This window comes from Phoenix dactylifera, chromosome 2 (assembly GCF_009389715.1).
Source record: "Phoenix dactylifera cultivar Barhee BC4 chromosome 2, palm_55x_up_171113_PBpolish2nd_filt_p, whole genome shotgun sequence".
Taxonomy (NCBI): domain Eukaryota; kingdom Viridiplantae; phylum Streptophyta; class Magnoliopsida; order Arecales; family Arecaceae; genus Phoenix; species Phoenix dactylifera.
The window spans coordinates 12,578,122-12,595,695 of NC_052393.1; the positions used below are offsets into that span (position 1 = coordinate 12,578,122).

General features: G+C 40.2%; 1 protein-coding gene across 1 annotated transcript; it reads right to left on the reverse strand.

Moving 5' to 3' along the window:
- Positions 1-5,066: 5,066 nt before the first annotated feature.
- On the reverse strand, positions 5,067-15,908 carry LOC103714169 (probable trehalase). Its single transcript, XM_008801336.4, has 12 exons — positions 15,251-15,908; positions 12,242-12,361; positions 10,422-10,537; positions 10,196-10,296; positions 9,991-10,100; positions 9,426-9,498; positions 8,172-8,339; positions 7,980-8,067; positions 7,166-7,277; positions 6,804-7,017; positions 5,969-6,103; positions 5,067-5,569 (listed from the first exon to the last, which is right to left on the reverse strand). Exons 1-11 carry the CDS (start codon positions 15,856-15,858, stop codon positions 6,017-6,019), a joined length of 1,797 nt encoding a protein of 598 aa, XP_008799558.1. The 5' UTR covers positions 15,859-15,908; the 3' UTR covers positions 5,067-5,569; positions 5,969-6,016.
- Positions 15,909-17,574: the final 1,666 nt, after the last annotated feature.

Below are 17,574 nucleotides of genomic sequence, written 5' to 3' on the forward strand. Positions count from 1 at the left end.
GGTTAAAATATTTCTGTTCGGATGCGCCAATATCAAGTGTTTTCCTTATTTGCTAACCTAGTTGGTTACGACATTACTTTCCAGGCACGTTAAGACCGTATTGAGCTATAACCAATTGAGTTGATTATTCAGAGATTTAATAGATCATTGATTTCGTGGGACACGTATCATCGTCGGCGAGATTTTAAGAATAACGAATCCAAGCCTTATCAGTGTACATGATTCAGGTTGGCCAACTTATAAATATTTTAAAGCCAAATGATTTAAATTATTTTTCTAAAACAAAAATGGAATTGAATCAATCTTATGCAAAATCCCGTTTAAACCTTGATTTAATCCGGTTTGTTTTATCAGATCTACTGCAACATCATCGCCTCCTTGAAAATGGAGCTCCCACGCCGACAAGATGGTGGCAGGGAGGAGAGGAGGAACAAGAATATGCAATTATAGAAGACCAAGCAAAACATCTACCACCAATAAAAATCATCAGATCTTTTGCAAATAGATGCCATACTCATACAAAATTGAAAAAAAAATGCCTAATAGACAATAAAGAACAAAATGTTGATCCAATCGTACTCTAAGGACAACACTTCCATCAAAACAGTAATTCAATTTCCAATCAAACAATTAAAGAAAAATGACTCGATATTCACCTTATAAGTAGGGAAGCTAGCCTCTGATGCACCTGCTCGTAAGCTAGATCAAGCCGAACAGCTTCCTTGCACTTCTTCATGGCCTCCCCCAATCTCTTCAGCCTCATGAGAGCCGCCACCCGATTACCGTGGCATGCGACATTGTTGGGGCGCATGGCATTGTCCGATCGTACGGCCTAGCATATGCAAAATGGCTTCTTTTGTATTGCTCGTTCCCCACCCTCGTCACCTCCTCCCAGGGGCGGCCCAATACATTCCGGGGCCTAAGGCGAATCCAACGAACGAGGCCTTTTTTTTAATAATAATTTTTTTAATAAATATAAAATATTTAAAAAAATATATGAAAATAGATAGCTATTAAGTATATTATTTCAATAAAGATATATGAATCTAACCAAGATAGAAAAGAAGCATTTTCAATTTAATATAATTTTTAAATGGAAGCACATAAAAGTAATTACTCTAAATAAAGGGCCATGAAATTGATTAAATAACTGAGATAATGCCTAGCAATACTGTTTACCATGTCAAGCAAGAGCCGGATAGAAAAAGGTCACTATAAGAGAAAGTAGGGTCATTATGGGAAATTCACTCCATCTAATCAATAAAAGTCCCGTCCCACCATCTCCCCTTCAAGTGAGTACCCAAGCAGCAACTGCAACATCGCAGCACGGCAGCCATTCAACCCCCTCCCTCCTTTTCTCTCTCTACCACCCAAGAGGGGAGAAGAAACCGAGAGGAGAAAACTAAAAGAATCTCCACCCTCCAAGAAGTCCATCTCCAATCCCCCTATCTTTCTTCCGGATGGCCCAGCTGGTTCAGGAGTAATGTGAGGGAGGGAAAACCAAGACCAAAACCAAAAAAGAGAAGGGATGAAAGATAAGAGTGGCTTCAGGCGTCTATCAAGCCAACCAAATCCCTCCTCTCTCTCTCTCTCCCCACCCAAAACAAAACTATTGCCCCTCCGCAGGTCAGGAAACTCTCCACCTCTCTTCCATCAAGGGGGAAGACTCGTAGCCAGCCCCTGATCCCGTTTTATATGGGGCCTTTGCTTCTTTTTGGCCAGCCTCCCGGGGCCTTCCATTGGCCCGGGGCCTTAGGCGACCGCCTCGGTCGCCTAGGGCTCGGGCCGGCCCTGCCTCCTCCGGATCCATCCTCGCCATCGCTCTCCTCGCCATTGGATCCCACATATTCCCCACCAACAAACCTGCAACCCGATGACTTCCCCAAGCCAGCATTGTTCGCCCTGCGACGCACTAGATGAGAGTTGAACATGGGACTGAGTGAGAGGGGCAAGAACATGGCACAAGATGACTTCTATTATATCATATGACAAAAGACCAAACGCATGATGTCGTACTTACCTACCACGTTTGTTTTCCGGAGAATAAGGTGGCAAGAACCGCATCGGTATAAATTTATGGAAGCTATCTAATCTAACGCACAGAGAATGGAAGCTACTTTAGCAGTTCAATGGTCCAACTATGTATGTGCCTGCCACGAGTCAAAACTAGCAGTGCTAAGCTAATGACGTGATGGCCTGCATAAAATTAGAAAAAGGTTTTGTTGCTGGAAATTGGACCCGGGGGCCGCCGTGAAGCCGGGGAAGGAGGAGCTCCGCTGCTGCAGGGGGCGGACGGCGGTGCGCCGGTTGGCTGCGTCCTCCGCTGCGGGGGGGTGTGCAAGTCCTGCAAAGAAAGCCGGTGGCCGGGCTCCCCGGCGCCGGCCCTCCGATGCCTAAGTCAGAGGGGGCAAGTATGTGGAGAGAGCAGGGGAGAGAGTATGTGGAGAAGACAGAGAATCTCGTGTTCAATTGTGTCTGTGCTGTTTTCTTCCTTTTTCCCCCGGTCTAGGAGGGTTCTCTCCAGCTCCGGGTTTTTTCTCTGGTTTTTGGTCCTCTCTCCCTTTTCCCTCCAGGTTTCCTTTTATAGGAGGATTTTTGTTACCTGGGAGGTGACAGGAGGTTTGTCCTGTTTTGTAATAATTGGGCACGATTTGGCCCATTAATGGCGTAATGGAGAACGGGACCGGATCAGACCGGAATCAGGGAGTTGTCACGGTCGATCGGACCTGTTGGAGTGGTTGAACCGCCGGCTGTGGTGGGCCTGGGGTCCGTGGATGGTAAGTGCATTTATTACCGAATGAACCGGCGGTCAGGGAGAGCCATACGTTCTGATGGTTCAGTGATCCGGAGATCGTCTTGGGCCGTGTTCATTAAATGCCTGAGTGCATCGGAGACTTGAGGGAGTCTCATGCATTAATGGCAGGTCGTGCCGAACGCCTGAGGAGATCTTATGCCTTGATGGCTTGGAGATAGTGGCAGGTCGCAAGCCGTAGGAGTTGTCAAGTCCCTTGGACTTTAGGCGGAGGTTGAACATTTGGTTAAGGCATCGGCTCGGCAAGGGTGCCGAGCCGATCGCCCAATGGGGCGCCCTGTGGCGGGGCTGCTTTGAGTACTCCTGGTCGGCGCCCTTTAGGCGAGCACCTTCTAGCAGAGCGCCTCGGCGCTGTCTTTGGTCGGCACTTTCTAACCGAGCAGCTTATTTTGGTTGGGCACCTCTTGGCGCGCACTCTGGTCGGCGCCTTCTAGTCGAGCGCCTTCCTGGTCGGCGCTCTCTGGTCTCGGCCTTCTGGCCTCGGCTCTCTGGCCTCGGCTCTCTGTGCTCGGCCTGCTGTGCTCGGCCTTCTGTGCTCGGCCTACTGTGCTCGGCCTTCTATGCTCGGCCTGCTGTGCTCGGCCTATGAGCTCGATCACTTGGACGAGCTCGAGAGCGGAAGAGCTCCATCACTTAGGATGAGCTCGAGAGCGGAAGAGCTCCATCACTTAGGATGAGCTCGAGAGCGGAAGAGCCCAATCACTTGGGATGAGCTCGAGCTTGCTGATGGATTTGGGTGTTATAATTACATTTGTGGGGTGGTCCATTTTTCCACCAACAGGTTTATTTTTTATTTTTTGGTTAAAACGACAATTCATAGAACTCTAACTTGAGTACATCCAGCCAAATCAAAAAAAAGTAAAGAGAATAAAGGAGTGGAACTATCAACTACAAATGTCCAAAGGAGCTCTCCGGAGTGCCATGCGACGTAGGAGGCGACCCAATCAGTTGCTTTGTTCGCCTCCTGGTACATATGTGCCGCCTAAAAATCACCCATCTCTTGAACCAACCTCCGGATCTCTAGGATTAGAGGGTGACCATCACCGTACCTGTCCACATTCCGGATCCAGTCGATCACCATAGAAGAATCCCCCTTCAGATGCACCCGCTTGGCGCCGAAAACTCTCCTCGCATAGGATAAACCCTCCCAAGCAGCCCGCAGCTCTGCTCCAACAACGGTGAGCCTGGCATGCGATGGCCACCAGCGGCTATCAACCTGCCCAAAGAGTCTCGGATCATAAATCTCACACCTCTAGAAATACCGTCTACCGACCGACTACCATCAAAGTCACTTTGAGATGACCAAGAGGTGGGGGCACCTATAAAACAAGGGCAAACCTGGGTGCTATAACAGCGGAAAGAGTACCTTAGATGTCTCTCGCCATCCCAGAAGTGAACAAAGCAGTAGCAGCGATGATCTCCCCTGCATGTAGCACAGCTCGATCCACCACCATCCTCGAAGACCACCTCCTATCGTCAAATAGGCTAGCATTCCTATCCAACCAAATATAATAAGCCAAGTGCGCTAACAATATGCCCGCCTCGACAAAACTGGGACTCTGCATAGATGCTCTCAGCACGTGAATCAGATCCTGTGCCGACTCCACCGAATGGGGTAATGGAACAAGAGACCTACTCCATATCTCCCTAGCCCTGAGACACTGCAGTAGAACATGATCAATGGTCTCCTCGATATCCGTACACAGATCACAACACTAAGAGATCCGCATGCCCGACTAACTAGCATACTCCTAGTCGGCAGACGGCCCCATGCCACCTTCCAGAAGAAGAGCGCCACCTGCAATGATACCGCATCCTCCATATTTATCCTTCCTCGATCTGGCATCCTACTAATCAAAGCGTGGAGATCTCTGGCTCGCACCTACGACTGACCCATCGGCAACCATACTAACCTGTCAGGCATCCTAATTCAAGATTTGTGGCATATTGTTTTGGAAAATGCTATTCCATCTTGCCTTGTTTGGCCAAGTCTTATTAGCTAGTGTCCTTTACTTCAGGTAACCATGTTAGGTTACATATAGTTTATGAGAGCAACAAGAAACTCATGTGGTTCATAGAGAGGTGGGAAGAAGCATGATATACTATAATTTGTGCAAGCTTAAAACATGTAATTTTTTGTATCAAATTAATTCGAAGTAATGGAGAATTTACTTACTGACTAGGCTATAAAATTTGAGATCTCATCTATCATGATACAAATATAGCTGAAATCTCACTTTTATCTTGACATGGATTAAGAAAAAAAGGATGATAATCTAATAAAAAATAACATCTTTTATACAATTATGTATAAGTAGAAGACACGAAAGCATAGTCTTTTCAATATTCATATGTCATAATTTACAATGCTCTTAGGAAATGCCTTCCACATACTATGATACTGCGTCCACCTGCCTCATGGACTGCATGGAGATGCTTAAAAGATCCCTCAAGATCTTCGTCAGGCTCTCGCCGGGCTGATGGTCCTTTGGTCCACCTTGAAAGAGAGATGACCATTTAGTCAACAAATCCTCCTTGTAAGACCTGGCCTTCGGCTATAGTTTATGAGTGTCCAACGACCGGTCTCATCTGCAGCCGAAAGCGGGGTGTTGCTAAGTTGGGGGATTGGATTAGGAATCTCTTTGTTGTGTCTGTTGCTTTGTTCCTGAGGGGTTCATCTTTCTGTTGTTTTGTTTTTCTGTCCCTTTTATGCATTCTCTCTTTTCTTTAATAAATTGGGTGCTGACCTCCCTTTCCCTGAAGAAAGAAAATAAAAAGAAAGACGTCACCACTGAAGCTTTCAATTGATGCAGCTTATGGAATGCTCAGTCATCAGAAGCACAAGAGTAACTTCATAGGATGTTACTGAAAAAATTCAGCTTATGCAAACTATTGGATATGTTGTCCTATAGATATAAAGATAACACAGACAACTTGTAAAATTTTCCTCTACAAATTACTAATGTTATGCTTTGCTTCATTTGGGACTCCCCTTCAATCTCGTCTTGACATCGGACCGCCTCCTATCCAAATTTGTTCTCATCCCTTGCTGATGTTTTTTCCCTTCTCTCTCTCTCTCTCTCTCTCTCTCTCTCTCTTTGTTGAGGAAACCCTGCCAATGAATTTAATGGCAGCTCTGTATATAACTTGCATTACCTTGAATTTGCTCAAATATACTATAGCTGCTACACAGTTTCTTCTCTCTTACTGGCACTCTATTTCCCTGTCACGAGGCCACCCAAACTCTTCCAAAAACGCCAGCACCACACCATTTGACCAACCAAAACCAGTCTGCACCAAGATATAAAACAAATAACTGCGATCAGTAGCACAGGAATGTATACAACTTATCCAATACCACAGGAAGCACAAAACAAGGAGAATTTTAGTAGAGTAAAAGATGGCAATGAACCCAATTAAAAAAAAAAAAAGATGACGGCTCCTATAGCAGATACTTATTAGATCTGTCTGATTGGAATCCTTTGAAAAATGCCAGCAAGGAATTACAATCATAGGCCTCCTGATAAGATATACAACTATTGGAGCTGGGGATTCAATGGGACATCCTCCAGTGCTGGTATTAAGGTACTTATTATACCCAAAAGGGCATGCTGCAACATTTCAGCAGAAGGAATTGAAAGATACTTTCACAAGGTACATGAACCTTAAACTATATTTCACTATAAGAGAAATAAAATTCTTTTCATGTGTGTTACACAGTAAAATGTCTTGTTTCTTAATGTCGAAGTTGGAGGCCTGAGATAGGTACAACAGTGTCACTCTTGCCAATGAGAGAGGTGCTAATCATAGTTCAAGGATCAGAAAGAAAAAAAGAAGGCATAGGAAAACTAGAAAGAAGGTAATTTGAGGAATGTTTATAGAAAATGTGACCCTTGATGTGAATCAATGTCACTGCAAGGTTGTAAACAATCACTACTGCATCAAATTGTTGTATGTGGTCACTTGTGCAAGAGTATGAGTATAACCTTACCTGAGGTTTGTACTCGCCGCCACCTCCAATCTTTCCACAGGCTTCTACATCATATTTTTCATGCATTGCACCAGTTTTCATATAAGCAGCATAATTTGTTCTGATCCACCTTATAGCAATATCCTCGGCCACAGACTTTGCTTCTTTTGAACCAGACTTTGTCAATCCTTCCACAATCATATGTTGTAAGGGCGCCCAACCATTTGGAAAATCCCTGCTCAACAGAATCAACAATCATTTACTCTCTTTTTTATAACAAAAAGTAAGAAAATTAAGATATCCGATCTGTTCACTATTTCTTCCGTATATCATGATCACTTCAGATAATTCAACAACCAGATAACTGCAATACAACAACCTACCATTGTTGCCCAGTATTTGACAATGAAGTTGCAATACCAGCAACATGAAGTAGACCCGAGCTTTGGAGGCTTTTCAGCACTTTCTCTACCATTGTCCCATCTTTACATAAATCTGATTACAAATTTTACAAGGATTGAATCAGTATTAATCTGCAATGCATGTCGGAATCTTAGAAGATCTAATTCTTAACAACCATGGCATGGATTTCATGGTTCTTAAGATATGGGACTTCTTGCCAAAACACAGTAAGATACACTTAAATATGTCTTCAGCATATGCATGGGTATATTGTTCTTAATTCTGTTTGATCAATTAATCACTTTCTCCAACATATTATGGTGTAAAGCCAAAATTATTAAAATAACACATTTTGACTATGAATCACAATTGGGACAAACTCCACCAGAAAAGCTTGCCCCAACTAATAAACTATGTAACCATATATAATTGTAATAGAAGAGTCATTTGGTCAAACTACCAGGTATTTTATTTGCTGAACCGAATAGTCAGATACAGGAGAGAAAATAAAAATGTTAGAATCTAAATCTCATTTTTATTGAATGCAATAAAAGTTAGTCAAAATTCCAAAAGCAGCTGTTCTTCTCTGGAATATTTAAAATGTTTGTCCTAAAGCATATTACAAGCACAAGCAGCAATATCAGAGGTTTAGATTGCATCTTAAAACAAGTCGTTTGAAACAATCTTAGTTGTACCGAGCCATTTCAGGAAAATGCATATCATGCGAGTTAGCATAAAAGATGTTCTTTCAATAAAAGCCAAAAACTTGTGCATCATAGAAAGACGATGACAAACCTGTGTTGTATGTCTCAATCCACAAAGGAATGAAGTTGGATGCAAAAATATTACGGTTCTGATAGTGAGCTTCCCACTGGTAAACTTCCTGGATGTATGAGAGGAAAAATAAATATATTGCCAACTGAAGTATATTTAATATCTGTAGCATGTTACAGGAGGTAAGCTTTACTCTGATATTTAATTACTCACCTCACAGTTGCTCTTACTGATAAGCCAGTAGTCAAGCCATTGTTCCATTTCTGAGTTCCAGAAAATGGACTTTATTGCTGCCTGTCGTGCTTTTGAAGCTGCCAAGAATTTCTCTGAGGTTGAATTATCCCCAATGAGCTTCGCAAAGAAGGCAATGTCAAGTTCCATCTGTTCCAAATAACTACCATATGGATTTAGATGTTCATTAAGAATAAGGATTACACTACTGGTTCCAAAAACACATTTATACTTATATATACACAATTATACACCAGCAAACTGAACTCCATGTTTGAGGGATTAACCTAGTAGGCATCTTATAATAGAAATAAGATCTTTGGAGTACATTTTAGCATATCTAACATTTTTTTTTTAACCAAATATTCAGTTGGCTTTCCAGCATAGAACACTTGTATTGCACACACCAACATAATTACAGGAAAATATCAGGCAATGCAAGTTCTATAAACTGAAGAAGAAAAAAAAATTGTTCGAAATGTGCATAAGGCCCTAGGGAACACTAAAGAGTTTATTTAAAAGCAAAGTCCAACAAGGCTGTGCACAAGAGGAAGCTATTAGAACACCAAAAATTGGTTGCCTGAAGTTTATTTCACACTATTTCATGCATTTGCAACTACTCATCTCCCATTTTCATTCTTGTATGGCTCAGAATTTTCAACGCACAGTATGACAGTTGTGTTCAACAAATTTAATATCAGAGATAATGCACAAATATCTTTATTCTGGGATTTTTTTCAATTATTCTTACACAAAGTCGTGACTTTTCCCCATATAGTGACAAGAATGCCCCTTTATCAGTAGTTTAAAAGGGAAATTTGAAAGAATAATAAGACTAATGAATAATGCTGAAGCAAAAAATAACATATTAAGCCTGATATATATTGTTGACCTACTCGCTAATGGATCAAGATTTTTCGAGCAGTCAGTCTTTTCTTCTCTTTTTTTTTGTCTTTTTTAGTTTTGATGTTATGGTGAGGGGGAGGTAGCTTGTTAAGCATGATTTATATTATAGACCTATTCGCTAACAGCTTAAGCTTTTGGGTCGAGCATTTAGATAAAATAACTATCGTATTTTGCATTGATTAAACTAATTTTTTTGCTAATGTCAGACATCGCAATGCAAGAATAAGACTACAAAATACGAGGCTTAGAAAATAAATAGGAAACTATTCAACCAAAGTATCTAACCATTCGACAGTAAAAAAAAATATTCTCATATCCACCATACAGCACCTTGTATATGAATGCGTTCAGGTCCACAGGTATGATTGATGTTGTTGCTAATGTTGTGAGGTCAGATGAATTACTGCAATAGACAGGCAACACCATTAGAAAGGAACAGTTGAAGCTAAAACATAAAAAAAAAAAAATCTTGGAATCATCAACGTGACTTAGAATCGAATAAGAATATCTATAAAATTCTAGGTAAATCGAGGCTTGTCCCAGTGGTTGCACATCTCCATAAGCAACTAGAGGTTCTGGTTTCGGTTCTTGGATATTACATGCCATAAATCTAGACCTAGGTAATTATAATGCCAGTGGGTATCCCACCCTTTTTCTCTCTCAAAGAAAATTTATAATAGAACTTGGATGCACAAATTTAGCTTAAACAGGTAAAACCAAAGAGAATGAAGATTGTTGAGATATATAAGAAAAAATCCATTGCGAGACCATGGTTAATACAATATCAAACCACTAAATAATACAGAATAATACATGATGTAGTATATTTTTAAATGAAATCAATATAGAGTATACTGCAATTTCAGAATGCTATGCAACAGAAGAGTAATACAACCTCATCCAGCGAGAACTGAAGTCCCATCCAGATTCAGCTGTTGAAGCAACTTGGCGGTAAAAATTTTCTTTCTGAGAAGCAGTTGTAAGATTAGAAGCTGATTCCTCATCCTACAAGAGGGTAATTAAGAAATTTTTGATCTTCAATATGGCTTTTCATTTTTTGTTATCAAATGCATATAGTCAAAATGGACAGGGCTACACACAATTGTTGCACTTTCTGGCCTGGGTTTGTTCCACATTGCATAATAGTGACTAACAGAGTGTTTGCATCCTTGGAGATCTTGAATGATTACTTTGTGTATAGCTGTAGCATTGTTTCATGAATGGAAAAAAGGATAAATGCAAAGCAAAAAGGATCAAATTCATCATCAGAACAAAATAACAAAGCAAATAAAGTCAAGCATATTAAAGTGCACCAAACAAGATAACCTGAATTCCAAAAGCTATGCTCTTTCAGCAATGAAGGGAGTGATTTCTTCACAAATGCCAAATCACCAGTTCTCATGTATATTTCAAATACCATTGAACTAAGAAGTGGAGGTTGGCTGCAGAAAATTCCACCGAGTTAAATTTCAGTTAAGAGGCTGCAGTCATAAATATTTAAGGGTATCTACAAGAATATGTTCCATATAGAAATGCCTGTGACCATATAACAGCACCAACTAGGTGAAACTTACATCAAGATGGTAAATTGTCATACTATTCAAGAAGTAAAACAACAGTCCATTTGGTGCTGCCCTAGATCTATATATTTCCTAGTAGAAAAAATGGCACAGCATGGCATGCAACTGAATTTACAGAATGATGGGCTTTCATAGGCTTCCGAAACTTCTGTCATTAACAAATGTAGAAAAGGTATTTTTAATTAGGATGTATAAATTTTACAGAATTATGGACTATCATATAATTCTCAAACATTTTAATTCTGATGTAAGAATTCCTAACTAAAGGAAAGTGTGAAGTAAAATGAACGGCCTCTAAATATAATTTCACAAGCTAGATGTTCCATCAATACAGTGGCATCACCAAACCAACATCAATTCACCTGAATACTGCCTGCGCACATCACTGCAGTTGTATTATTCATCTTTTTCTTTTTGATCCACTATCATTCATAAATACCCAAATTTCTATTTCAAGAAAGATGGGAAGAGCATGCATATTCAAAGGCTTAACACCTAACTTATAAATGCCACTTTGATCCACAAAATTGTACTCCAAAATAATACCACTCCATGTCAGATGTAAATTAGCACATCAAGTTGTCTGAGAAAAGGGTGTACAATTTAGTTGAAGGCTGGAAACTTGTTCAGGAACGTCCAGAGCAGACATACTAATCTCATAGGGCTAGACATGTATCTGGAGTACAGAGCTTGGGAGTGGACCAGGAAATGTAGAATGGATTTGCATTATAAAGGTGTACTAGGGAGCATGGGATAGAAGATTCTCAACTTTTGCTTGGAAGTAGATATGTTCCACAAGTATGTGAATTTCTACAGTTGGTTCTAGTGAGACAGCAACATGGACATCGCCCTGAAGTTCATCTACTATGTTAACAAACACTTGGAGACTATCCCAAAGCTGTAGATACTAGAAGAAAAGTTCTAGATGTTATATGATATGGAACAAAATTAAGACATGCCGAGGTTATATGAAATGGAACGAAATTATGCATTCCTAAGAATATGTTGATGCATTGTAACAATATTTCAGCATAAATTGTTGAAGGAAAGAAAACAAAACTTGAATATGATTTGGAATTATGGTGTTTTTTACTAGAAGAGATGCACGAACTGTTCATGAATTGTCTAACAGTAAATGCCCATTAGAAAAGAAAATGATGGCGAAACGTCTAATTTCTCATGCCCCACCAAGTATCATGGTCTCCATTGCCTACTAATAGTCCAGCTCTATCAAGCTAGTCATTGGGTATGCTATTCTGCCTCAAAATATGTTTTCTTTTTCTTGTTAAAGAAAAGCTGACACAAGACTCCCACATAACAATCACGCCCATATTAGAAGTTCTTGATCTCTGCTGTTAACTTACCTACTACTATGGATGTACTAAAGTCACTGCAACATTATAGCAAATATAAATGAGTATGACTAAATCAATGTTAACAAAAAATAAACATACTAGCAACAGAATGCAGTTAGATAGGAAAACTTTGCATTAACTTCTCAGTAGGTTTCGCATAAGTGACTTATGAAACAATAAGATCAACATGAATATGTAAAGAGTTTGTCACCTTCGATTACTATAGTGTGTCCTTGCACCATTCAGCACATAGCCATAAATTTCAATGAGCGAAATTAGATTATTCACTATGGACTTTGCAGTATCATACATTTTGCTTGCTAGTAAGCCCCTGCATGACAAGACATTTACTTTAAATAAACAAATAATTTATACATGTCATTCAGTCTTGATGGAAAGATAAAAAAAAAAACATTAGTCATAACATAATTAAGTACATATGCCACTAAAAGTGAATACTAGTGACTGGTGTTTCAGAAAGATAATTGGGCCATGGAGTTGGGTATGGTTAAAAAAAGGCAAATTCGATTATCTTGACCTCAGCAGCAGAGTAAGCTACTAGTAATTGTCTTGACTTCTAAGTAGACAGGGCCGAGGGTGGCGAGGGTCAACGTGGAGACGCTGGAGGAAGGAGAGGAGAGGGGTGGAGAGCTTTGCGGGGCAGAAGCCAGCATCTTCGCCGACGAGTAGAAGAACAAGAGAGATGAGGAAGATATAGAGGATCGGGATTAGGGTTTTGTGACTGCAAGAGCACCATTTCCGAGTGGGGATTCCCGTTTTCGTGCTTGCAGAAACGGCTTCGTTTGGATGTGTAAAACGGATGAGAGGCATTGTGATCACCTAAGATGAGAGCAAGGAAACCATATAATGAGCGTTCTAATAGGGCTGCGACACTTCGGCTTGTTAGATGAAAGGGTTTCTTGAGCTCAACTCGAGCTTAGTGGAAAGTGTCAGAGTTTGGTTATTTTATGATAAACAAGTTCGAGCAATCTATCATCAAGTTGGACCTAACCTGAAACTTATGATTATGAGCTCAAAGCATTTGGCCTCGCTGATTTATGAGTCAAACCTCAAAATGGGACCTAAGCTTGGCTTAATTTCTAATTACGTAAGCTGGTGTATTATACAAGTCAGCCCTTAATTGTCCACGAACAGCTTGGTTTATTTGTAATCCTATGTAGTAATAAAGTAAATCTGAGTATATTCGAAATAAATTTTGTTGAAGATAAATATTACTAAATTTAGAAAATCAAAAATTTGTATGACAAAATAAATAAAAAAAAGACATCTCAATGCCCTAAGCTCCTGCTATTATGGTGTCTAGGTGTACATAGCCTTAGCCCTATGTATAAAGAGACTTTCCATATTTGTATGACAAAACAATCTGAATAAAATCCGAAGAAAATAATTTATAAGTAAAAAAAGTAGAAACTAGAAGAACCTGGATGGATGCATGCCAGGCATTTTCTAAGAGCATTATTACTCGTCTCGTGCAAAGTAGATAGTTCTAATCCTCTCAAGGTACAACCAATCTGGACTTAGTTGGCTTCTTTCTAATACATCATAAGTATGTGGACAGTTTAATCTGGTTGGGTCCTTCAACCCAAAATCAATACTTCAATGTAATATAACATATAAATAATAATAATAATAGAAATAGTGAAAAAAAAGTAGGTGAGCAAAAAGTGAAAATAGAGTAGAAGATGACTATCGCAGGAGCCTGGAGCATAGCCCTTATACAAACGCTAGTCCAGTAATAGCTCAAATAACTTCTTGTTGGCTTCTATGCCTCCTTAAATGGCTAGTCTAGCTATAGAGATCTCTCCAGCAGACAGCTAAACAAATCATGCAAAGTCTAATTTAAACTTTGAAATAATTTTGAAATACAACAAAATGTGCTCGTGACCCATGCATATCGCATGGCCAGTCAAGTCGAGCCGAGTGAGCTGTGAGCAGCCAAAGAGTCCACATATCCAACTAAAATTTACTAGTTGGAGAAGTATCAAATGTAACTCTACTTGCATTAATTTTTCAATATGAGACTAAAATTTATTGAACCAGTAAGAAGTAAATGCTCTAATGGCTGAACTTTCCCAACCAAAAATCAAAAACGAAATATTTAAATGATTAAATATTATCTAAACAGATTTATATATAAATGGAAATTGATGATTTTGGATAGGTGGGCGAGTTCATTGCTATAGTTTTAATAGAAAACTAGAAGTAAATTGCATCTAGAAATTTCCCTCTCCATGGAGCCCGTCCAAAGGAGACTTGACCCAAGCAGCTTACTGCAATTTCCAGCCTTGATTAGATGATGCCAAGCTATACATTAGTGCAATGGTAAGGATAAACCCCCTTTTTGATAATTCAAACTATTTAAACAAATTAATTGTATATTGTCATATACAGTAAAATCTAAGTTTATCTTCTTTATGATGGATCCAAGGTCATCTTCTGTATTTCTTCATTTCCTCGTCCTCCATTACCTTTCACCAATGAGATATCAACTCCACTAGAACGTGAAAAGGCCCAACAGCTTTTGTTACAGTTAGAGAAACCTGGTACACTGCAAAATGTGGATCCAAAGAACGATGTCTAACAAGCAAAATTTGTTGCTTTAAAAAAAAAAAAAAAAAAAAAAAAAAAACATGGATCCCTATGGACAGCTCCCTAAAATACTGTTCTGTGAATGGCTGCTATCAAAAAATGGATAGCTATCAAACCAAATGATCTATAAATATGTACCATATTTATTATATATAGTATCATATTGTTTGATAGCCGTCCATCTTTTGATGGCGGCACCATCTCTCCATGGATGCACAGCTCCGCAAGATAGATGGCCATCAAACTGAATAATCTACGAACATGTACCATCTTATTATATATGGTGCCATATTATTTGATAGCCACCCATCTTCTCTCCATGGATGCACAGCACGCGTACTGCAGAGGATCCCGATCGCTTTTGAAAATACCACTATGTTGAATTTGACGTATCAAAGTAAGAGGTGGCATCAATATATCCCTATATTGTAAATTAAATAATCTACGATCTTATTTTCCATCAGGAAACCATTAACATATAACGCTCATCATCGACAACAACAAGGGAGACAAAATACCAACTCAAGAATCATCCAAAAATTCTAATTTTCAAGCAGAATTCGAAAAGAAAAGAACCCAAAAAAGAACCAGAGTTATAAGATCAAGCTACCTTATAATCCAGTAGGAATCCCAGTAATAAACCTCTCTAAATCGGGAGCCCGGCACCACCACCGGCCAGGGCAACGGCAGCAACGTGTGCTGCTCCGGCCTCTCCCTCACCTCATCCGACACCCTTCTGCTCAAATTCTTCCACAGAGAGTGCACCTCCAGTGCCCAGGCCCGCACCTTCGGGTTCTCCACCTTCGGCAAGAACCCCTCCGGCTCCGCCACGAAATCCGCTGGTTCCGCATGCACCAAATCCGACCCGGCCTTCCCAAAATAGTCTCCTAGAAACCTCTCCAAATCCGAGACCGGGATCACACCTCCCGGCCGCGGGAGCCTCGCGAAGGCCTCTTCGGTGGCGGCGAGGTCGGTCTTGAGGGGGATGTCGACGTAGAGCTTGGGGTCGAAGCCGTCGGGGCCGAGGGTCGCGAAAGCGGCGGACTGGAGGCGCTGGAGGAAGGAGACGAGCGGGGCGGTGGGCTTCACGGGCTCGCTGCAAGGGGCAGCGGAGACCGGCATCGCGAACGAGGGGAAGAACAGGAGGAGGAGCAAGAGGAGCATGGAAGTCGAGACTTCAGCATTGGAGGCGTGCTTTGGCGTTGTGGGACGCACCATTTTCACCCGAGGAATTTGCGGGGTTGGACCGTGAATTCGGATTCCAATCTGCGCCTCCCGCGGGTGTGGGGCAATAGGTTTTAAGGCGTGGGATGCCGCTAAAAATCAGAGGCATGGACGGGCTGATAGCGAAGCTGGACTGTTTGGTGGGACGGCAAAAGTATTGTATCAAAAAAAAAAACACAATCAGACTTATGGTGCATAGTCAGAATTCTTAGTTAGTTATTTATTTTTAATACCGGCGGACATCTAAAATTTTATGATTAAGTAAATTATTTTTTTTTATTTATAGTGGTTTCATTGGATTAAATTGACTATTAATTATTGTTTTAAATTTCTAAAATTGTTTAGATATTGTTCATCCTAAGTCTTGCATGATTTCTAAGCATCGCTGTAGGGTATGGGCCCACCACGCTTCTGTTGCACCTAGAAAAGATGTCTGACTAAGGACATATCCGACTAAGAATCCTCTAATGCTTAAATCGGATAGGGTTTTCTCTCAAATGCTTAAATCAAATAGAGTTTCCAAAGAAAACAAGAGAGATTAAAGTATAAAAATATGGCATTCAGATTCTCTCATACTTAAAGGATCTTCGTACTTGATATTTATTGAGGAAAAACAACGAACGAATCTGCACAATTAGGAACGTGCGATTTTGAGGACGAGCAGTTGAGATCTTTTCTTATATGTTAATCGGGATTGTTAAAATATTTCTTTCCAGATGCACCGAGATAGGGCGCATTCTTTATCAGCTAACATGGTTGGTTATGACATTACTTTTTAGGTATGTTAAGATCGTACTGAGATATAACCAATTGAGCTGATTATTCTTAGATTTAATAAGTCATTGATTTTGTGGGACATGTATTGTCGTCAAGTTTGTGGGATGAGCCATTAGATGAGATTTTAAGAATGATGAATCTGAGTCGTATCAGTGTGCACGATTCAGATTTGCCGACTTAAAAATATTTTAAAGCCAAATGATTTAAATTATTTTCTAAAACCAAAAATGAAACTGAATCGATCTTATATGCAAAATCCGGTTTAAACCAACTGAAAAAAAAAATCGATTCAATTCGGTTTGTTTAATCAAATCCACTATAGCATTATCGCCTCCTCAAAAATGGAGCTCCCTCTCCGACAAGATGGTGGTGGGGATGAAGGGAGGAGAGAGGAAACGAGAATATGCAATTATAGAAGAACAAGTAAAACATCCATCACCAATAAAAATTAGATCTTTTGCAAGTAGATGCCATGCTCATACAAAATTGGAAAAAAAATGTAAAAAATGCCTAATAGACAGCAAAGAACAAAATGTTGATCCAATCATACCCTAAAAACAGCACTTCCATCAAAACAGTAATTGGATCTCCGATTAAAGATATAAAGAAAAATGACTTGATATTCACCCTATAAGCAGGGAAGCTAGTCTCTGATGCACCTGCTCGTAAGCTAGCCTCTGATTCACCCTATATCACTTTAAAAGAAAATCTTTACTAACGGGGATGAGGCAAGCTGCTAAAGCTGGGGCATTTGAATGGGTCTTTTTAAGTCCGGTTATTTTTGTGGGTTTGGGTGCGACCGGTGCGCTAGGCTGGCTCATCCATTCCAATTTGGTTACAAATATGCAGGTCAGCTCGATTCAAGCTCTTTTTTTTATATATATAGAAAAACTTAAATCTAAATTAGACTGATTTTTTTGTTCCAAAAAATTT